The 23,325-nt window shown below is 42.0% G+C and overlaps 1 protein-coding gene across 4 annotated transcripts in view; it reads left to right on the top strand.

The window, feature by feature from the left end:
- The window catches only part of NELL1 (neural EGFL like 1), a 934,168-nt gene that overhangs the window by 99,323 nt on the left and 811,520 nt on the right, over window positions 1–23,325 (top strand). For all 4 annotated transcript variants that reach the window (XM_025356163.1, XM_025356162.1, XM_025356161.1 and 1 more), the window contains one exon: window positions 14,877–15,027. In XM_025356163.1, coding sequence (XP_025211948.1) covers window positions 14,877–15,027 — 151 coding nt within the window. The remainder of the gene's footprint in view (window positions 1–14,876; window positions 15,028–23,325) is intronic.

The following is a 23,325-nucleotide window of genomic DNA, read 5'->3' as shown; positions in this document are numbered from 1 at the left end:
GAGTATGGCCGTGCCCCCATCTTGGTTTTTGTCCTGTGAAACCTGTTTCAGACTTCCGACTTCCGGAACTGTAATATAATAGAATTGTGTTGCCTTAAGCCTCTAGGTTTACAGTAATTTGTTACAACAGCCATAAGAAACTAATAAAGCAGCTCTTTTAGGACTTTAAGTAAGGAATTGAGGTAATGTGATTTAAGTTTGAAAAGGATCTTCCTGATTTTCTGATTGCTACATGGGTTAGAGCGAGAAAATGACAACGAGTAAGAGGAAAGGGGAAATGAGGAGAGGGGAGAGGAGGGGAGGGCAGGAGTGACAAGTGGAGGCAAGCTGACAGTGAGGGACTGGTGCAATATTCTAGTCAAGAGGATTGGGGATCATAGTGGAAATGGAGCTCAGGGCTTGCTGATGGATGGATGTTCTTTGAGGCACTCTGACAAATAAGACAGCAGGCAGAGGAGTGCACAGTGTAGGAGCCTCTAGACAGCCTTGGAGGTAGGAGGACAAGAAGAAGAATGCGGTGTCAAGAGGGCAGAATGTTTCAAAAGGAGGCAGAGCATGACTGTTGGGGAGGTTACCAGGGGTTCACTTAGTGGTCAGGCCACCATCTGGCCATTGACTTTGGCACAATTAGAGAATAAGATTTGTAAGAGTGGGTGGTATTGGTCAGTGCAGCTAAAAATACTGGCCAGATGTTTCTCTCCAGACTGAGTCCATCTTAATCACCACAGTACAGAGCCTGGCACAGAGAACGTACTCCACAAATACATCTTTGAATGGGTGAGTGATTGAATTTTGGATTTGAAAAGGAAAATCACCCTCAGCTGGGGTGCCAGAGCTTCACAGAGTTAGAGGAATTGAGTTGGGCCTTGAGAGATGGGCAGGGCTTGAATAGGCATGGAGGTGGCTGAAACTCTGGGAGGGAGAAGAGATGGTGTCCCCATGGAGCCTCTCACTTGTGCCTGGCTGTGCTTCAGACCCTTACCATGTCTTGCGCTCTGAGATCTCACACGTACTGTAATTGGGGATGCACAAGGATGAACTTACAACTACTCTTGGTATGGGTAGTTCGGAGAGCTGAAAAGAATATCTGTTGTCGAAGTTAGATGATACCCAAGTAGAAAAGACTGCTTGGGAACCTACCAGGCATCCTTTGAAATAAATTATCACAAAGGCTCTATTTAATACACTGAAGGAATAATTTATTGAAACAGATTCAATGTTCTTACCCTAGGATATGCAAGAACCAAATTATTTGCAACAATGATCAAAGACCAATTTTCCCCCAAATTGACATTTTCATTTCTTTTAAAAAAGCTTCAGTAAATGAGGATTATAATTTTAGCTCTCAGTTATGGCTCTTGTTTGGAAGGGTGGAGGTGGGAAATTGGTCGAGAAAGATCCTGCAGCCAGATAGCAACAGGCCCTGAGTTCAAGGAACAAGTGGCATTTCCAGTGATTCATTTTAAGGGCGGACATTAATGTTTAATACAGTCAGAATAACATCTCTAAAAAGGAGGTCCGTTTTCAAAGAAAGACAGCAAGTCTGCCAAAGGAAAAAAAATCTACCACATCCATAGCCCCTTTTCTGGGCAGTTGCACAAAGCTTTTGGACAGAGCTTCTGTTCAAAGCCTGGAGTTTCAGGTGACCTGTTTCCCATCCAGAAAGCCTCACCATCCTTCCTGAGCACAAGGTTGAAGACTGATAATTGCATAGTTTCCCCAGGAACCTGAATACACAAACACCCTGTGGTCAACACAGATAGATAAATAGTGAGGGAGACCTCCTCAGCAGTGACTCTGGAACTAATTAGCTAACAAGGCATGTAATTAGATTAATGCATGTGATCTAAGAGCTGATGATGTGCTTTTTAGGACAGTGGAAATAAAGGAGCTGAAAAGAAAGCATTATATTGAGGAGTTCCGAATTATTATTCCTGGCAGAAATACCAGCTGGGAGGGTGGGGAGGTGGTGGTGAGCATGAGGGTATCTATTCATCACTTAGTTCCTGCTGGTTCACCTGGGACTGACCTTGCTTCATGACTCCTGGTTGCTGTGGAAAAGATTTTTTCCCCTCCTTCCCATAGCAAGGTGAGAGGCTCCTGTACTATTTATTTGGCATGCATTGTAGCCAGACCTGCACTGGACAGAGCGGTCTTTCCAGAAACAACGTGCACAGTTGTTTCTGGAAGGACCCCTCTAGCTTCCCCCAGCTCTCTCCTTTGGCTCCATTGGAGAAGAAATTACAGATCTGGAGCTTACTAAGCCCCCTCCATCTCCCCAGTGCAAGCTTCTGCAATGCAGAGGGTCACCCTCCCCAAGTACTGAGTCATGTCCCTCACCACTGACCTCTGGGACCCCAATAAAGCCAACTTTACCTCTCACTCTCCACTCCTTTCCTACTTCTCATTAATTCCTTTGCCTCCATCTGAGGTAATGCTGCCCTATTGGTCCCTGAGTGTCAAATCTGTGCAGTTTCTGGGGTGAAATATTGCTGAGGCCACCAAAGTCATTTCTCATTGAGCCTCTGACAGTTTGCTAATTAATATGATTTTGGTCATTGCATCCTCTGCTGAAGTTGGACCAATTTCCCAGGGGTGGGAAGTCAGACATTAATCCACTAAACCAACTAAATTACTTGTGTGTGAGAGAGAAGACAATTTCATCAGGAGTATTTTCCTGTGGTTTGACATATCGCTTTGCAGGCTGTGGACTTTTAAGAGCAGTTTCTACTGTGATGACAGGGAAGCCTAGATTCCTGATAGAAAAGTCATATGATTAAGATACCCCAAGATACCTCTAAGTTCTAACGATACTCCGAGAGCTGTTTGCATATCACAGAGAGGGGATACAAGCTCTATTTTGAAGTTGGGGAGAAAACTATGTGGTGCTGTTTTCTGTCAGGCTGAATACAAGCTTATTCAGAAGAGTGTGTCTTTCTACTTCTCTATGCCACAACTGTCTTTTTGCCTACGGAGCCACAGGAGCTTACCTTTGAAACATTAGCTGTTCACCCTAGTAATTGCTCTATCCTCTAATTTAATGAAAACCCATTAAACCGAAACAATAATTAAAAGGAGACATCATCTCTGTAGGAGGCTTGCATATTAAAATCACTGTGCATTTCAATGCAGGCAGATTTTTATTCTTGAAAAACAGCATTTGAAGCAACATGTAAAAATGATTTATAATGAATAATCATAAATTAGAGAGCTTGGCAGTTGAACATGATGCCCTACTGTTTACTATTGAATCTGAGTAGATGTGGCAAGGTCAGGACCAATACAGCATTTAAAAATGTCTCTTTCATGCCTGAGAATTAGGACTGTGCACAAAAAGGAATGAATTGTAATTAGATCAGCCCACCAAACTTTTTAAGCAGGCTAGAGATGACACCCTTAATATACGGAATAGTTTAGGCTGTGGGAGGAGGAGTGTGTCTTTACGTAGGGAAGGCGTAGCATTGGAGTAGAGAAGTGTAATGGTTCTCTCGTGTTGGGGATTCGGGAAGCCAAACAGAAATATACAAAATAAGCTACAAAGTTGGAGTCAGAGACACATCTCTGCTACTTGCTAGAGGTGAGATCTTGGATAAGTCACTTATTTTCTATAAACCACAGATGCTTCATCTTTAAAGTGAGACTATTAATTCCCATTTAATTGGTTTTATGAATTTGAAATATTATCATGTGTATGAATATGCTTAGAAAATATTAAAGCCCTGACTTTAGTGTCTAGATATCTGGGCATTTTTTTAAAGCATCTCAGAAATGTCATAAGGTGCATAGTACCAAAATACTAGGCACTTTTCATTCATTCACTCATTCCTGAACCCTGGAAGGCGAGTGTTACAGATGAGGCAACTCAAGGATGAAGGGAGGAAAACAGCTATCTAAGGTTGTACAGCAGGTACTTGGCAGAGCTGAGATTCAAACACTGGTTTGTCTGAGCCCATAGATGGTGCTGAGGGGCAGTGGTGCCTTATGGTTGGCTTTAGACAGATCTGGGTTTGATTCCAGATAGACTACTTAGTAGAACACGTTTTAACTTTTCATATCTCGTCTGTAAAATGGAGATAGCAATGCTGACACCATTAGGCTGCTATGAGGATCCAATTAGCATATATAAAGTCCTTAGCTTGACATCTAGCAAAAATAAAAAATTCAGAACTGTTTGAAAATTGACTGGCTGGACATAGATTGGAGTGGCTGGAAGTCCTATAGCCGCTGCCCAATTTTCAATTTTTGTTTTAACAGAAGAGAGTTAGAACTGACCACTAACCATGCCTCCACCCATGGCTGGCAACCCCTGCTCACCTGCCCACTGCTCTCCTGCTCACCGCTCTCCTGCTGGGCTACAGCCATAACCAACCATCAGTGTGACCTTTACTTCAGCACCAGCTGCAGCACCAAGGCTCTTGTGGCATGGTGGCTGCTGCCATAGCTTGATACCCCACCCATCCTACAGGACCCAGGGCCTGTCCTGGCTCTATACCAAACAAGCTAACAGTTGTCATGTGCTTGTTTTGTGGAAGACAGTTTTGAGAGTTCAACATGTACTAATTGATTTAGTCTTTATACTATCCCCGTGGGTATATGTGGTTTTATTCTCATTTGTAAAAATGAGGAAGCTGAGGCACAGAGAGATTAAGTTATCTAAGATTATACATCTGATAAGAGGCGAAATTGGATTTTTTTTTTTTTTTTTTGGATGGAGTCTAACTCTCTGTCACCCAGGCTGGAGTGCAGTGGCGCCATCTTGGCTCACTGAAGCTTCCTCCTCCCAGGTTCAAGTGATTCTCCTGCCTTAGCCTCCCAAGTAGCTGGGATTATAGGCACATGCCACCAGACCCGGCTAATTTTTGTATTTTCAGTAGAGATGGGGTTTTGCCATGTTGACCAGACTGGTCTTGAACTCCTGACCTTAAGTGATCCACCCACCTCATCCTCCCAAAGTGCTGGGATTACTGGCATGAGCCACCACACCCAGCTTGAAACTGGAATCTTAACCAAACAGTGAGGCTTCAGAGCCTGAGCTCTTAACCACTACCTTACACTGCCTCTTACCTGGAAGATTAAGTCCCTGGTGAGGGGACTCACTCTCTGGGCCTGCTCCAGGTGATTTCAGACCTGTGATGACATGACCTAAACATGACCTTTTTTTCCCTCTCTCTTTCTTCTCTCTCTCCTTTCCTTCCTTCCGTTCCTTTTTTCCTCCCTCCCTTCCCCCTTTCCCACTCCCCCCATCCCCTCTCCCCCTCCTCCCCCTTCCCCTCCTCCCCCTTCCCCTCCTCTCTTCCCCTCCCCTTCATTTCCTCCCCCTTTCCCCTCTCCTCCCCTCTCCCCTCTCCTCCCCCTCTTCCCCTCTCCTCCCCTCTCCTGTCCCCTCCCCTCCCCTCCCTTCTCCTCTCCTCCCTTTCTTTCTTGCCCTCCCTTTCCTTTTTCCTCCCTCCCTTCCTCTCCCTCTTTCTTTTTTCTTTCCTTCTCTCCTCTCTTTCCTTTCTTTCTCTCCTTTCCTTCCTCCTCCTCTCTCTCTTTCTTTCTTTCTTCTTAGAGATAGGGTCTTTCTTACTATGTTTCCCGGGATAGACTTGAACTCCTGGGCTCAAGTTATCCTATGTCTCAGCTTCCTGAGTAGCTGAGATTACAGGCATATGCTACCATGCCTGGCTCTACTTTTCTTGTATCTCTGAACTGAAAAGCTGAGCAGAATCCATTCGCTTCTGTTTGTGTCTTTATAACTAGACTTTTAGCTCCTCATGAATAGAAGGTGTGTCTTAGTTTTGTGTCCACAGTGCTGGTTCAGAGGAGTGCTCAGTAAAGGTTTTTAAAGTTAAGAATGAATGAACAAAGGAATAAATGAGTGGATGGGTGGTTAGCAGAGGGCAGGGGCAAGGACTGCCCTCATGTCTTCATAAGAACATCGAGAGATCCCTTGCTGGAACTGATGTTCTTGCACCCGGCAACCTTTGGTGCTTAGAGTTCTGTGCACTATGTGATGAGTACACCCTTGGGGTTCTCAGACTCTTGACAATCAGTGTGTATTAAAATGGCACCTGAGGAGGGTTGCTGGTCAGTTATTGCCAAAAAAACCCCTCTGTTGTCTTCACTGATTTAAGGATACACAATTGTGGGACTGAAAGCAAGGTGATTGGTGATTATTTTCTTCTTTTGTAGGATGTCCTTCTTGTTTCTCCAGTTTCTATGATGAGCTCATATATTTTAGCATAAACATTGTTTTTTTCTTACAATAACTCTCAGAGAAGATTTGGAAAATTCAGACACATGGAAAGAAGAAAAATTTCACCCATGTTAGCTCCTAATTTTTGACAAAATTGAAGGCCATGCCTATCTATCTGCTATGCATCACGAAATAAATTTTATGTTACTGTAGACTTGATATGATGCTGTATGTACTATTGTATACCTGTTTCAGAGTATTGGCTGGACATTTCTATGTTATTTCAATGCCTTTCATATCATTATATTATCATACATAATTTTCCATGGGGTGTATATATCCTAATTTACTTAGCCATTCTCTGCTGTTGGATAGCTTCTTCACTATATAATGCACTCTTAATCATATTATAAAAGTCTTTTCACCACTCTTTTGCTTTTTGTTCTCCTGTCTTGTGATTCACATGGAGCTGGCATTCATACTTTAACTCTCTCTTTATTCCTGTGTTGCTCACTGAGATGGGGCGGGAGATATGGGGATGAGGGGGATGGGGATAACAGGACTTGATTGCTGGTGGGTGGCAGTGTGGAAAGGCAGCCTAAAGAGGAGTTGGCTACACGTTGTTAATTTCTTAGCAACAGGGGATGCATTGATTTGCCTTACTAGTATTGTCAAACGTTTTTAAGAAGAGCTCATCTGCCTTACAGTACCTATCTAATTAGCAAAATTATGGGGTACCAGAATCTCTTTTGATCGAATTACACAGTAATTACAGAAAATTGGTTAATACCATGTGTCACAGGATGCCTTAGGTTTAGTCCCCTAATGGAGGAGTTGGGGACACTGAACTGGCTTTATTATTCTTTAGGCAGCTCATTACTTGAATGTACTTTTTCTCAACAGGTTTGGGTTATATTTTCATGTATTTGGTAAACCTTTTTTCTTATATTGTGTTCCAGACTTTGGAGCCAAGATATGATTTATTAATGTGACAAAGATTTGAGGCTTAACCACGTACCAGGCACTGTGCTAGGTGTAGTGTACATATTGGTCGGCAATTTTTCATGGAACTTACAGTCCAGTGGGGAATAAATATAGCACTTGGCGGGGGGCTGTGGCTCATGCCTGTAATCCTGGCACTTTGGGAGGCCAAGGTGGGTGGATCACTTGAGTCCAGGAGTTTGAGACCAGCCTGAGCAATGTGGCGAAACCCGATCTTCTACCAAAAATACAAAAATTAGCCGGGCGTGGTGGCGGGTGCCTGTAGTCCCAGCTACTCAGGAGACTGAGGCAGGAGGATCGCTTGAACCCGTGAGGCAGAGGTTGCAGTGAGCCAAGATTGCACCATGATCCAGCCTGGGCAATAGCCTGGGTGATAGTGAGATCCTGTCTCAAAAAAGCAAAAACAAACAAACAAATATATATATATATATGGAGCACTTAATAAAATGATTACACACGTAAATGATTATACACATAATCCCTGACAATTGTGATAAGTACAATGAAGATAAATAAAGACAGGAACCTGAGCTGGCCTGGGGTGGTCAGAGAAAACTGGCCTGAGGAGTAGCAATTAACATGTTATCAGAAAAGGAGAGAAGACAGATGGTTGCTGCAGATGGGAGTGTACCAAAATGGGGAGGAACATGGCCCTGGGAAGAAGGGATGTGAGGCTTGTGGTGCTGGAATGCAGGAGTGCGGGCTCTTGGGGACAGGAAAGGGAGGAGGATAAAAAATAAGCAGAGGCATCAGTTGAATACCATGGAATGTCACAGTCGACTCTGCTGGGGCAAGAGTCAGCTTTGTCTCCACTCGTCATGTGACCTTGGGCAAGCCATGAAACCTCTCTGTGCCTCAGTTCCTTCACCTGTTAAATGGAGATGTGTTTGTATTTACCTCATAAGGGATGTACAAATAGATTGTTCATTCATTTATTCAATAAATATTTCCTGAGTGAACACAAAAGTGCCAGACACTGGGTGTATCATGGTGATTTACCCTTGATTTATATCAAGCACTGAGATCACACAGATTGGCGAATAGCGGGTGTAGCACAGTTACGAGTGTAGCTCATGGAACCAGCTTGCCGGGTTGAAATCTCAGCACCAAGTCTTCCTAGCCTAGTGTCCTTTAGAACATTATTTAAATTCTGTAAGCTTTAGTTTGGTCATCTGTAAAGTAGGAATAATAATAATGTCTTCTCCTAAAGTTATTGTAAGTGAGATGACATGTGCAGAGCATTAGCCCTGCCCTTGGCACAGTAATAAGACATACACGTTTGATTTGTCTCGTTCCGGCTTCTGGAACAAATGGAGGTTTAACAGAATGTTATTGCGCACTTGTTAGTGGAGATGAAAATCCCTTACATGTTAACTGGGAGTCTTCTAGTGATTTCTGTTTCTTTGAAAGTTGCTTGGATCTGACATCCTTAAAGAAGAACATCTGACATCCTTAAAGAAGGGTCACAAGACCAAATAGTGGGACATGTGCCTCCCATCCTCCAAAACCAGAAATTGCCTCACTGGTGGTTGGCAGTTCTGAATTGACAAATTTCCTTTACATTCAGAAATGAAAAGCCAACTGTCATTTCAAATTAAGAAATGTTGCTTTACCTTTTGGGGCCGTTCTTACCATGAACTTGTGTGGCACTCAGGCTAGAAGGATGTGGCCTGTCTATATCAGGAGCTTGCTATATTTTGAGGTTCTCAGTGTAATTACTGAAATGTTGCCTGCATTCTCTAGCAGTTGAGGCTGAGGCGGGCTGCCTTGGTGCGTTTGTGTTTATGTGTTTCTGGCTGCTGCTGCTTTTCCCACCTCAATTTGCTGATTCTTAGCTGTGCACTGGTGGGGATTTTGCCTCTTGGTCTGCTTTGTGCTAATGTGGTACCCCTTGGCCAATCAGGGGCCTGAGAATTTGCTCCAATATTAGGTAAGTAGATGCTTTCTCTGCTGAACTTGTAGTAAGAGATACACTTGCAGAAAAAGAAAAATGCTGGGATAATGTAAAACACGTGAGTTCACAGTCATACAATGCTGTTGCAGTGAATGCCCTCTTCTCCCTCTCTCCTGCCTAGTAAATGCTTATTCATGTTTTTAGGGTCAGGTTCAATGATATCTCCTCCATGATGTCATCCCTAATCTCTAAGGGGCCTCCTCTGTTTATTTTTGTGTACTGCCCTATTCTGTAACTGTTGTCTTAAGGAAACTGTCTTGCTTATGTGTCTATCCTCCAGGGCAGAAACTGTATTTTTACCTTCATTCCCCCAGTGCCAACCACCGTGCCTGGCGCAGGGGAAGCAAGGTATATGCTTGTTGACAATGAAATTCACCACCATCCGCACTCTATACATCAGGGAAGAGGGAAATGAATTTGCTTCTATTTGAGGCAGAGAAGAGTGTGTGAATACAGAGAAGAGTGTGTGAACACAGAGAAGAGTGTGTGAATACCATCATTTAATTTCTTTCCTTCTCCAATCTCCTCCCTTCACCCAGCACTCTTTTTTTTTTTTTTTTTTTTTTGCTGATGTTTAATCATCGTATTAGCATTTTTAGTCTTTCTTTAAAAATGAGTAGGTAGAACCGTTTTATCCTGGGAAAGAAAAAGCACTTAACTCTTGCTGCTGAGTTAGCACTTCTTAACTAGAACATGCAAAACTTGAGTATTTCGAATGCCATTTTCCCCCTTTTCAAAAATGTGAAATATTCACTTTAAGTGAAGTGGTTGTTGTATGTGAAACTACTTTTATGCAATGGTAGCCTCCAAGGACACTCCGAGAGGTTACAAAATGGGAAGCCTCATGGACAGACTAAATTCAAATACTTGAATCATGTTTAAAATATCTAGGAGGAAGTAGGGGAAAGAGATGGAGTAGGTTAACACATGTAGGATTGAGTGTGAGCAGCGGGAAGCACCAGCCCACCCAGTTCCTGTGTTATTCATTCCTCATATATTCTGTTTTTTTTTTTTTTTTTCTCTCTCTCTCTGCTGCATCAGCTTCTTTGATGATGGTGTGATTATGAGGACTGGAGCTGAGGTTAACAAAAAGGGAGGGGGCTCAGTGAATGGGAGATTTCCGGAGCCCACATGCTTCCTCTATTGGAAATACTTAAGAGCAAGTAATACTGGATACACCTGTAATTCACCAGTTAATTTGGTGAGCAGTGATGGGTTTTATTAGCATTTCTCAAAGATAGTACATGTGGGACCAGAATGGAAATGAAACGGATGTCAATGATGGGTGTTGGTTTAGGGATGGCGTGACTGTCATTGTGAAGGTGGCATGATTTGCGCATTATAACTTGGTCCTCCCAACCCATGTATTTGCAAGTAACACTCTTATTCAATCCTTTTTATCTGTATTCAACACACTTATGTTCCATGTATTCAGTCTATGTTTAGCATGTTTCACAGGTTTCTAACTTGCTCTCTATATTTAGCACTTCTTATGGGCTTTATCTGTCCTGTTTGTTTTTCTTGTTCTCTCTAGCAGAATTGAATATTCTTAAGTAATACAGCAAACACATATTATAGTGGTTGAATATAGAAGTACAATATTCACTATAGGTTCCCATTAATTGGGTTTCATTGGTTGCTCTTTTAACTCCAGGGATAAAGCAGGTTGCTGCAAAGTAGGTGACATATCACTATTTTTAATAGTTGACAACTTTATGTTTTATGTTAATTTGGAAAATCAGCAGAGGAGAAAAATTGTAAAATCTAGGTTTCTTAATAGATGGAATTTGCCCTCAGTGCTCTCTTTTGCTATGCAGCTATGAGCAGGATCAAGTGATTAACTGAAATGAAACGTCAAGACTAGGAAAGAACTTGGAGATCATGGAATTTAGTGGTCTTAATTTTCAGATGTAGAGTGTGAGGTTCAGAGAGGTAAGGTACTTTATCCAAAGTCACACAGCTAGTCATCTGCAAAACTCACAGTGATCTCAGTCCTTTGAAACCTGTCCAGTGTTTCTGCCTGCATATTGTAAGACATAGAATTACTTTGTTGTGTTTTTCTTAACATCTGAATCATGGTCAAAATTTACTTGAAAGGGCTTCTCTGAAAATGAGAATGCATATAAAGCCTCAGTGCATCAAAACAGATGTTTCTTCCATTGCACTCTAGTGAGTGCTAATGGGGTCTCTTTACTTCAGTGTGCCAATCATTTATAAAAAGGAATAAGAAAAGCCAGCATAAGAAATGTTCCGTTTTCTTGGAGGGTTGAGTGAGTATGGTAGGACTAGATCAGACTATTAAGTGGAGGTGTCCTGCAAAGAAGTAGGGCTTATTTAGCAGCAAACATCATTAAAATAAATTTTCATGGCCATGAGCATTTGAGAAGGACCCATTTATCTCCTGGTTTTCCAAAAGATATATTATTTTCTGACCATAATATATGTGGTTACTTGAAGTAACAATATAAATGAGAAAAATAAATGGAAAATACATTAATCAATTCAGTAAACCTTTATTGGATGCCTGTTTTGTGCCAGGTACTAAGAACTGTGGATAAAACAATGGATAAATAAGTATGCCTGCCCTCATGGAACTTACAGTCTAGTGGGAAAAGAAAGGAAATAATATGAGGTAACAAACTTGAAACAAGACTGTGATAAATGATATCAGCAAATAATAAATGGATTACAGGACATATAATATGACAAGTCAAATGAAGAAAATACCCAGACTGGAGTATTAGAGAGACATTAATGCAGAGCCTGCCTTGGAGAGGCCAGAAGATTGCATTTACAGTGAAAGCTGAAGGAGAAGGAGTCAGGGACGTGAAAAGGAGAGAGAAGAGCACTGTGGGCAGGGGGACAAGCATGAAGATCTGAGGTGTGAGTGGGCCTGGTGTGCTCTTCTAGCAACCAAGGAGAAAAGTATGAATGGGGTGGGAGAGGTAGGCAAGAATCAGTTTGTGTGCAACTTTGCAGGCATGCTGAAGGGACTGGATTTTATCCTATGAGCAGTGGGAAACCATTGGAGGATTTTAAGCAGGAGGCTGAAATGACTCGGACTTAGGCTTTAAAAAGAGCACGTTAACTACTGTGTGAAGAATGGTGAAAAGAGGGCAGTATGGAAGTGGGAAGGTTAGGAGATCATTGGAAGCACCCTAGGGAGCAATGATAGTGGCTTGGCAAGAGTTTTAACAGTGAAATTGGGAAGAAGTGGACAGATTCCAGATGTGGGAGGCCACTTGACTTGTTTTTAGATTGGCTATGGAGAGTGGAGAACAGGGAAAAATCAAGGGCAATTTCTAGTTTTTTGACTTGAGGAACAGGGTGTTACCGTTTACTAAGACTGGGACCTCTGTGAGAAAATTGAGAGTGGAGGGAAGAGAGAACAGGCTTCACTGTGGGCACATTACAATTTGAAATGCTTGAAGGTGAACATTTGAATGTACTGCTTAAGGGAGAGGTTAGGGCTGCAGATATAAAGTTGGAGGCCATTGGTCATGGGGTTGGATGATATCACTCAGGGAGAGTTGAGTGAGAGGTGAGGATACCCATAGCTGATATGGTATTCATATCCATTTCCTCCAGCAGGCATTGCTGAACACTTATGGCTCTCTTTTCTTTGGTCCCAAGCTTTAGAATCCTGAAATTCAGGCATCCACTACCAAGCAGTTGATTCCTAACTGATGAGTAAAGAAGAAAAAAGTAAAAAGTCAACATATAACTGAATTTTGAGAGTTGAATTTTTTTTGGCATTACTTATAGGTGAATTTATTAAGATGATCTTTGCTTAGAAGTAATGATAATAGGGTGCGGTGGCTCACACTTACAATCCCAGCACTTTGGAAGGCCAAGGTGGGTGGATCCCCTGAGATCAGGGGTTCAAGACAAGCCTGGGCAACATGGGGAAACCCTGTCTCTACCAGAAATACACACACACACGCACACACACAAAAACATGGTCATGGTGGCACATACCTGTGGTCCCAACTACTTGGGAGGCTGAAGTGGGAGATCGCTTGAGCCCGGGAGGCGGAGGCTGCAGTGAGCTGAGATCATGCCACTGCACTTCAACCTGGTGACAGAGTGAGACCCCCATCTCAAAATAAAGAAGTAATGATAATAAAAATAATATTAACAAACATTTTCTAATACTCTCGTTTACAGAGTGATTCACTCACACATTTAATAGGTTTTAAATATCATCTGGAATGTCTTTGGCTGGGATTTTGTAGAAGGTATAGAAGCATTTTTCAAGTGGCTATCTCTTATCTCAAAGCTTGACAAAAGCTGACAGCATGCCACTTAACAATTAAGTAGTGAAGGCCTTGCTACTATTGTGCAGGTAGGTTTTATACTGGTAGACTGGTCTACCTGAGTTGGGTGTCTCCAAGATAGAGGACAAACATTGCTTTCTGCCATTCATAGTCTAGATATTTACAGGTGGAAAAGACTGTGCTGTTCTTTTCTGTGTTATAAAATTGAAGCAGCAATTCAAAAAATTATAGAAGGCTAAGTTGGAAGGCTCTAAGAGATTACCTAGTCCACTCCCTCATTTTGCAGATGAGAGAACTGAGGCCCAAGGTCAAGAATTGAAGGACATCTTATTCAGAAGCCACTCTTTAGGATGAGATTCTTCAAGGTCCATATACCGGTCTGTGATGTTGCTTGGGCAGTGCAGCCTTTGAAGTTCTATGTTTTTCAAGGGCTTCCCATGCAGTCCTGGAGAAATAACCAAGTAGTTATCATGCAGTCAGAGGAGGTGGTCAGAATGTGAGAGGAGGCCACCAGACGCACTTATAATGTTCATTTATCATCCTCTGAATAATCTTCTCTAACTTTGCTCCCTTAATGTCCCTTTCTGATGCCAGAAAATGTAGTGTAAAATAATGAGATAACACCTAGTTTATCATGACAAGGGTGAGTCTGGGTATGAAATGATGGATGTCTCTCATTATGCTGATGTTGGAGAAAGAAACATTCTTGTTCAGGAGCAGGATTAGCTGGAATCACACACCTCTAGGCCTGCTGAATTGGCTTCAACCTCAATATATATTTCATGAGGAAAGTCATCCATTGCATGTTTATGGAGAAATTCCAAGCACGCATGTGGAGCATGAGCATGCCTTGTATTTATTCTTTAAGCAAAGGCAGAGTTGTCTGGCATTATTAGTGCTAGTAAATATCTGCTAGGTACAAGGCAAGGACAGGTTTCCTATATACACTGTGGGGAGAAAGAAGCTGTGTCCATGGAAAAAGTGAAATTGGAGGATGCTGAGTGGCATTCGGGTCTTATTATCCAAGATTCTCTGAATTTAGGACCACATTTATCCGACTACCTCTCACCTTATTTACAGCAACCTAATCTGTTTGCAGCAAACTGAATTGCTCAGTGTCCCGTCAAAATTCCTGTCAGAAATCACTGGCCAATTGTGAACTTGTCAAAGTGACAAGTGGGCACGGTGACAGAGATAGCGTTTCCGGGATTTGCATTGAATGAATGCAGCTGTAGGGAGTGGTGAATGGTGCCTGAAAATGAAAACTATTGACAGAAGAGGAAAATGAAAAATGCAATCTGGATTCTTTGGACATGACATTTTTAACCATGGATCTTTTCTCCCCTTCCTTCTCATCTCCCCTCTCCTCTTTCTCCTGTATTTCTTCTCTGTCCTTCTCCTTCTCCTTCCTCTTCTCCTCTCCTTCTTCTCTCCTGTTTCTCCTGATCTTCCTCTTGATTCCTAGACATGGAAAGAGAGATCCATGCAGCTCCTCATGTGAGTGAGAAATTAATTCAGCTGTTCCGGAACAAGAGTGAATTCACCTTTTTGGCCACTGTACAGCAGAAGCCATCCACTTCAGGAGTAATACTGTCCATTCGAGAACTGGAGCACAGGTGAGAAAGCTCTTTCTGCTTTTGAAAATCTCCTTAGAGTTAATGGGTCATACAAAATGTCTTGGAATTTAGAGTTTGTAGCCCCATGAAAACTTTCATCTAACTGAGGCCTCGTTTCTGTTAGACACACTCATGAATTTACTTTGCATTAAGAATTTACTTTGGTCATTGTTTGCTCTCCAAGGACCAATCATGAGTATCTTTCTCACTTGTCTTCTGGTAGACTTTGAATAAAATCACATTCTATCATATTTAGTCATCAAGCAAGTTAATTAGTTATGTTTAACAACCTTCAATAAACATTTACGGTGTGTTTATGTGGGGATTATACTTGGCACTGGGAATATTAAGGTGAATAGTGTAGGATTTTCATTGCAAAGATCACATAAGCTAGTAGGGAAGATAGACAAATAAATATAATAAAGTATTGAAGATGCAGTGCTAGAAGGTTGTAATCAGGAAATAAAGGTAAGAGTAGTCATTCTGCTAAGTGTTGTGGTAGCCAGGAAAGGCTTTGGAAAAGATGATTGTTGTATAAGGAAAAAAATCTGAGTATTTTACATGCCGAATGTGAAGGAGTAAGGGATGGAAGAATAACATTTCAGAAAGAGGTTGCTATGATTTTTAAGAATCAACACGTGGGTAGGTAAGTGGTTGGAACATAAAAGCGTGTATGGGGAAGGGATGAGAGTTTGGGTTGGGCAATGAGGGGTGGTATTATAGAGGTAGGTAGAAGCCAGATCATTGCAAAGCTTCAATGCCATGTTAAAAACTTGGGCTAAAGTCCCCTAGGCAATGGGTTTTAAATTTAAGAAAGATCACTCTATCATTGAATTCAAATTAATAATCATTAGGTAACCTAAACAATTTTAATTTTTAATACTGGGTTCCTCTGTATTAGTCCACTGAAAATATTTATGAAGCGCCTACTCTGTTCTAGGTGCCATGTAAGGTTTTGTGGAGAAATCAAAGGAACAAAATCTTCTAAGGATATATGAGGGAGTTTGGCAATGCAGGAAACAAGGCATAACCACACAGAAAGCTAAAGAATAAAAAGTCAATAATAAAGAAATAGTAGATTGGTGTTACAATGAAGTATGGAGCTAATTTCAAAATTACGTAAAGGTGTTAAGTTCACTGAATTAAATGCATTAGGTTAGTGGTTAAGGAAGACCACATAGAGTGCTCTTGAAGCACAGGCAGAATTCCAGCAGCTAAGGGAAGAAGGGTGTTATATCAAACAGAAGGAACAATGTGCACAGTCACAGAGGTGAAGAAATGTAGAGAAATGCAATTTTGGGAGTGGGAACAGCGAACAGACCAATTTGGCTGGAACAGAGGCTCTTTCTATGCAGACTTTTCAGCAGTTGTAAGGATCAACAGTTCTGTCTAATGGTCGTTTGCTCTCAGCCTCAAAGTGTGCTGATGGACCCTGATCATTCTGTGGGGGTGTTGTCATTACAATCTGGCTGTTCTTGGTCAGCCCAGAGAAAGCAAGGTGATGTACATGTCTGTGAGAGATATGGGTTCATTCAAAGGTGTTCTGTGTGCTGGAGAAAGGTATATGTTCTCATTTTCCAAGGATTGAGTGTCAAGGCAAGTCCCAGCTTCACAACCCTACCTTGCCCCATTGGCCTTGTGGGGTTGAGTGTGAATGCCTCTTTGGTATGAGGATTATACAGATGCCCAAAGTAGGAGGTAGATTTTCAGATACTTCTCAGTGAATGCAGAGGAGAGCTTCCCAAAGCAGATAAGAAGCATATGAAATAGTTGCTATTTTATTAGAAAGAGCAAGCTTTCAGAGTCAGACTGATGGAGGCTGGAGTTCCAGTTCTAGCTTTGTGACACCAGGTTTTCAATGTCTTGGAACCTCAATTTCCTTGTCTGTAAAATGTGTGTAATAATCTATTTTCCTGGGCTTCTGTAAGGATGAAAAAGGATAGCGCATGGTGTGCATGGTGAGTGGCCATCCCATAACACATATACATTTATTCTCCTTGTCTAAGTGTGTTCTGAAACTGTATTTGCCGTGTTTCTCTTTTGGATTTTTTTTTTTCAATAGGATAGGTTTTAAAAAAACTTTTGTGTTGCCATGTGAGGCTGTCTTCTTTTATATCCCTAGTAGGTTTCTAATAGAACCCGAGGATGATTGAAAGGAGAGTCATTTAATCATTTTTCATTGTAATAGGAAAACTTCAGAATTTTTTTTTTTTTTTTTTTTTTGAGAAAGGGAGAAGAGGCTGGGCACCATGGTTCATGCCTGTAAACCCAGCACTTTGGGAGACTGAGAAGGGCAGATCACCTGAGGTCAGGAGTTCAAGACCAGCCTGACCAATGTGGTGAAACCCCGTCTCCACTAAAAATACAAAAATTAGCCAGGTGTGGTAGTGTGTGCCTGTAATCCCAGCTACTCGGGAGGCAGAGGCAGGAGAGTTGCTTGAACTTAGGAGGCTGAGGTTGCAGTGAGCCGGGATTGTGCCATTGCACTCCAGCTTGGGCAACAAGAGCGAAACTCCATCTCAATAAATAAATAAATAAATAAATAAATAAATAAATAAATAAATAAAATAAAAGGGGAGAAGAAAACCATGTACAGGGGTTGAATGCCTTTAGCCAAAGAAGGTGAGGCATAGAGGTCTTACCACTAGGGAACATATCCGAGTCACACAGCACCAAAGTGTATTAGCAGTAGAAATTATCTGAGTCACAAGGCACCAAAGTATGTTGGCAGTGGAGGGTATCCAAGTTACATGCCACCGAAATATGTTACTGGCGGCAAACCCATATGGGTCTACAGTAACCTCAATTCTTGTGTCTTCAGAAGAAAAATGTATCTGAGGGGCATAAGGCAGAAGGAGAGACCAAGGCAAGTTTTAAAGCAGGAGCAAAAGTTTATTAAAAAGCTTTAGAGCAGAAACGAAAGGAAGGAAAATACACTTGCAAGAGAGCCAAGCAGGCACCATGAAAGACAAGTGTGAACAACCTCAGATCTTGACTGCTACACAAAATAAATATGAAGAAGTAAGATACTAGATCCCCTCTCCTCTGGACTTTATGGTACCCTGTTCCATGTGTGTGTAGTCTGACAAGGCAAGGTATGAAAGACTGTGGATTTCTAATGCATTGGCTATGGGTAATACAGAAAACCCAGTTTGTACTCTAGTAGAGAAGATCTAGTTAAGGAGACCTGGAATGCAAGAAAATAGAGAAGAATATATAATGGCATATATTTAGAAATTAGACTATTCATTATAACCCTCCTCCCCTCACCAAATGTTCCCATCTGCAATAAGTGAGAATCTTTCATAATTTTCAGGTTACTTTTATTATTTACCAGGATAACAGTATCTAGAGGAGCAAATTATCCTGTAGAAATTTGTCATGGACATTTGACCAGATATGTAAGTTGACCAAGGATTGGGGGCTTTTCTTTATTCAATAGCAGAAGATCCAGGTATGTAGTAGATGGATTGTTGGCTTAAAAGTCAGACGCCCAGGTTCTTTTCGTGGTTCTCTCTTACGTGATTCTGATTGTATTACTAATGATAAAGATAAATTAAATAAGTATTTGAAACAATTGGGATATGATGGACATTATTAGATTTCTAGATAATTTTTTATTTTTATAATTCAGTAGCTTTTAGTATAATCATAGAATTGTGCATTCATCACCACAATCAATTTTAGAAGTGTTCATTACCCTCAAAAGAAATCTCATACCTTTTAGCTCTCACCCACAATTTCCTCATAAGCTCCCTAGCCTTAGGCAACCACTAATGTACTTTCTGTCTTTGTAGATTTGCCTATTTTGGTTATTTCATACAAATGAAATATACACTATGTATTCCTTTTTGACTGGCTTCTCTGACAGAATAATGCTTTCAAGGTTCCTTCATATTGTAGCTTGTGTCAGTAGTTCACTTCTTTTTATTGCAGAATAATGTTATGTTGTTTGGATATAATACATTATAGATATCCATTTATCAGCTGGTGGACATTTGAATTGTTTCCACTCTTGGCTATTATGAATAATGCTGCTATGAACATTCATGTACAAGCTATTGTGTGGACATGCTTTTATTCCCTTGGGTATGTGACTAGGAGTGGAATTGCTGGATCAGATGGAAATTCTATTTAACTGTTTGAGGAACTGCCAGACTTGTCCAAAGTGACTACACTGTTTTACATTCCCCGAAGCAGTGTTTGAGGGTTTCAGTTTTTCCACATCCTTGTCAACACTCTTTGTTATCTTTCTTTTTGATGATAGACATTCTAATGGGTATGAAGTGATACCTCATCATGGTTTTGAGTTGCATTTGCTTGATGGCAAATGATGTTGAGTATCTTTTCATAAGCTTATTGACCATTTGTGAATCTTCTTTGGAGAAATGTATATTCAGATAATTTGCTCACATTTAATTGGATTCTTTGTCTTTCTATCATTGATTTGTAATAATCCTGTGTGTTTTAGATGCAGTCATTTATCAGATGTATGATTTACAGTTTTCCCCCCATTCTGTGGGTGGTCTTTTCATTTTCTTGGTGGTGTCCTTTAATTACAAAGGCTTTAAAATTTGATGATGTCCAGTTTATTTTATTTTATTTTTATGATTCTGATGTCATATTTTTGCCTAATTCAAAGTCATGAAGATTTACTCCTATGTTTTATTCTAAAAGTTTTATAGGTTTAGCTTTTACATTTATCTCTTAGATATATTTTGAGTTATTTTCTTCTAAAAGTTTTATAGGCTTAGCTCTCACACTTATCTCTTAGATATATTTTGAGTTAATTTTTATATATCATGTGAGGTAGGGGTCCAACTTCTTTTGCATATGAATACCCAATTGTTTCTTCACCATTTGTTGAAGAGTACTTTTCTTCCAGTGAATTGTACTGGCACCCTGTCGAAGATCAATTGACCATAAATGTGAGGGCTTATTTCTGGTCTCTTACTGTTATGGGATCTTTGGGGTGTCACTTTTCTGACCAGAAACCTGTGGCTGGTGGTGCCTTTGTCCGCGTTTTGGTAGGGCCCACTGGGCTTGTTCCACCAACTTGGCCTGGCAGGCTGCACTCAGCTCATGGTACTGGCCTAGGTGCCATGCCTCCAAGGGAGATGGGAGTCAGGCATGGAACAGCAAGGGGTGTGTGAGTGAGCATGGGGTCTGACCACTGCACAGTCAGATATGCTGGCTGCTGCCACGGGGTGGGCAGCTCCAGGTACTGGCAGGGTTACCGACTCTGTGAGATTGTGGCTGGAGCAGGTGCACCGCAAGCAGCTTCCACCAGCACCGGGGAACACGGTGGCACCTGAAAGCTTCGAGACAGCAGGAACTGCAAGGCCCCAAAGAGACAGTCACAGCTCTGGCTCGGAGAGCCCAGGTCTGGGCTCCCCAAAGGGCTACAGCTCTTCTCTTCTCTCCTCTTTGCCCCCAGTGTGGCAAGCAAGGAGAATGTTTCAGCCCTGTTTGTGTTACATCTTTTTTAGCCTCATTCAGGGAGTCCCAAGTTCTTGTCCTGCAACCAGGAAGAACGAGGTACACAGACAAGTGGAGAGTGAGCAAGATGAAGAGAAGCTCTATTGAGCAATAGAAGAGTCTTCCACAAGGGTGGTTCCTTTCCTCAGCCAGGGTGTCTGACAAGTGTTCAGCTCCTAATAGAGAGGAGACCCTGGAGTGGGAAGCTCCTCTCTGCAGGCAGGTTCCGCTGTGGTCTCTGCAGCTCTCAGCAGAGAGGAGGCCCTAGAGTGGGTGGCTCCTCTCTGCAGCTGGTTATCCTGATGTCTGCTTGAGTTTCAGCAGAGAAGGAGGCCCTGGACTGGGTAGCTCCTCTCTGCAGCTGGTCGTCCTGATGTTTGCTCACCTCTGGTTGAACCTGGGCTCCCTGAGTCAGGGCTGTGACTCCCTCTTTGGGGCCTTGCAGTTCTTCGTGTCTCCAAGCTTCCAGGTGCCACTGTGTTCCCCGGTGTTGGTGGAAGCTGCCTGCAGTACACCTGGTTCAGCCACAATCTCACAGAGAGTCGGTAACCCTGCCAGTATCTGGAGCTGCCCACCCCGTGGCAGCAGCCAGCGTATCTGACTGTGCAGTGACCACTCACACACCCCTTTTGGACTTCTATGGGCCTCAGAGGGGAGGAAGTGCAAGCCAGTTGGCCCATGGGCAGCCATGGATATGCCTGGAAAAGGCACTATAAGTTCCCACTCTGGTCTGTGGAACTGGCAGCCTTCTGGTCCTCCTTGGCTTGAAGGTGAAGTCTCACCGGGAACCCACCCACTTCCACCCAGGAACCTGTCTGCCTCCTGCTGACATTTATGGTTCGCAGATTGCAGGTGCCAAGGGATACCTGCAGGCCAATGCTGAGCTGACTTTAGCCCCACCTCAGCTTTCCTCCTATGCTCATCGGTGCCCAAAATCCAGAGAGGGCTAAGGTGGCAGAGGGCTGGTGTGTTAGCACAGCCCTGAGCATGTGCACACCTGGCTAGGCTGTGACAGTGCTGAGACTCGGCCCTGACTTTGCTCAAAGACTGGAGCAGGTGCTTGTATCAGAGAGAAACCAGGCAGTGGGAGCAGGCATTTCTGAGCCTACAAGTGCAGTGGGGTCCTTCCCAGGTCCCCAAGAGTGCAGGGATGCCTGGGCCCGCAGCTGCAGCTGTGAGGGGAAGGGTTGGGGCTCCTGCCTTGGTGAAACAGGAGGCCTGGGTCTGCAGCCAGTTTGGGCAGCTGCAGCTGAGCCCAGGGGCATAGGACGCCTGCCTGCTCTGTGGAGTGGGGGGTCTAGATCTGCAGCCCTGACTTGGACACCGCTTTTGCCTGCTCTACGGAGCAGGAGGCCTGGGTCTGCAGCTGCAGGTGGGCAACTGCAGTGTGCCTGGGGAACTTCTACCCCAACTTGGAAGGGGCGGCGCTCCTGCTTTTTCACAGCTCTCAATTGCTCCACAGAGCCTGCAGGCCTGGCCACGCCTCACTGCTGCAGCTGGAGTGATGGTAGTGGCTGCTCCAGACAGCCTGCCACTACCATCATTACTTCTATTTCATTGATCTAGATGTCTGTCCATATGGAAGAGCTGTTTGATTATTGCAGTTTTGTAATAAGTTTGGTAATTGGGAAATATGAATCTTCCAAGTTTGTTCTTTTCAAGATTGTTTTGGTTATTCTAGTTCCCTTGGATTTTCATATGAATTTTAAGACCAGCTTGTCAGTTTCCACAAATAAGTCAGCTGAGATTTTGATAGAGATTGCATTGAATCTGTAGGTCGTCAGTGTGAGGAAGTATTGCCATCAAAACAATATCAAATAATTTGATTCATGAACATGGGGTGTCTTTCTGCTTTCTCAGATCGTCTTTCATTTCTTTCAATTTTTTTTTTTTGGTTTTCAAAATCTAAGTTTTTGGTGGCTTTTGTTAATTTATTTCTAGGTTTTTTTAATGCTATCATATATGGAATAATTTTCTTATTTTCAATTTTTGGTTGCTCATTGCTGCTGTATAGAAAGGAAATTAATTTTTGCCTATTACTTTGCACCCTGCCACCTTGGTAAGCTTATTGATTGGTTCTAATAGTTTCTAGTGAATTCCTTAGAATTTTTCCATATAAGATTATGTCATCTCCAAATAGAGATAGTTTTATTTCTTCCTGTCCTGCCTGGCTGCCTGTTATTTCATTTTTGTACTGAATTGCCCTGGCCAGAACTTCCAGTACAATGTTGAATAGAAATGGTGGGTGAGCAGATATCTTTGTATTATTTCTGATTTTAAAGGGAAAGCTTTCAGTTTTCACCTTGAAGTATGTTAGCTTTGGATTTTTACAGAGACTCTTCACCAGTTTGGAGGTTTTTTTTTTTTTTTTTTCCTATTTGTAAGTGTTCTTTATCATACTGAAGAAGTTTCCATTTCTAGTTTGGTTAGTGTTTCTATTATGAAGGGTGTTGAATTTCTTCACATGCTATTTCTATATCTACTGAGATGATAACATAGTTTTTATCTTTTATTCTATTGATGTAGTATATTATACTAACTGATTTTCAGAAGCGATACTAAACTTGCATTCCTGGGATAAATTCCACTTGGTTATGTTCTATAATCCTTTTTATACTTTATGAATTCGATTTGATAGTATATTGTTGAGGACTTTTGTACCTATACCCATAAGTGAGATATTGGTCTGCAGCTTGCTTTCTTTTGATATTTTAATATGGTTTTGATATCTTTCTTTTGAGTTTTAGCTGATTGTTAAGCTATATCGAATAGCTTTTTTAAGCTAACATTTGCCGATTGCATACCATGTGCCAAACATTA

The sequence above is a fragment of the Theropithecus gelada genome, chromosome 14 (genome assembly GCF_003255815.1).
Source record: "Theropithecus gelada isolate Dixy chromosome 14, Tgel_1.0, whole genome shotgun sequence".
In the NCBI taxonomy this organism is placed as follows: Eukaryota; Metazoa; Chordata; class Mammalia; order Primates; family Cercopithecidae; genus Theropithecus; species Theropithecus gelada.
The sequence above is the reverse complement of the archived record's forward strand: the minus strand, read 5'-3'. Positions and strand labels throughout refer to the sequence as shown.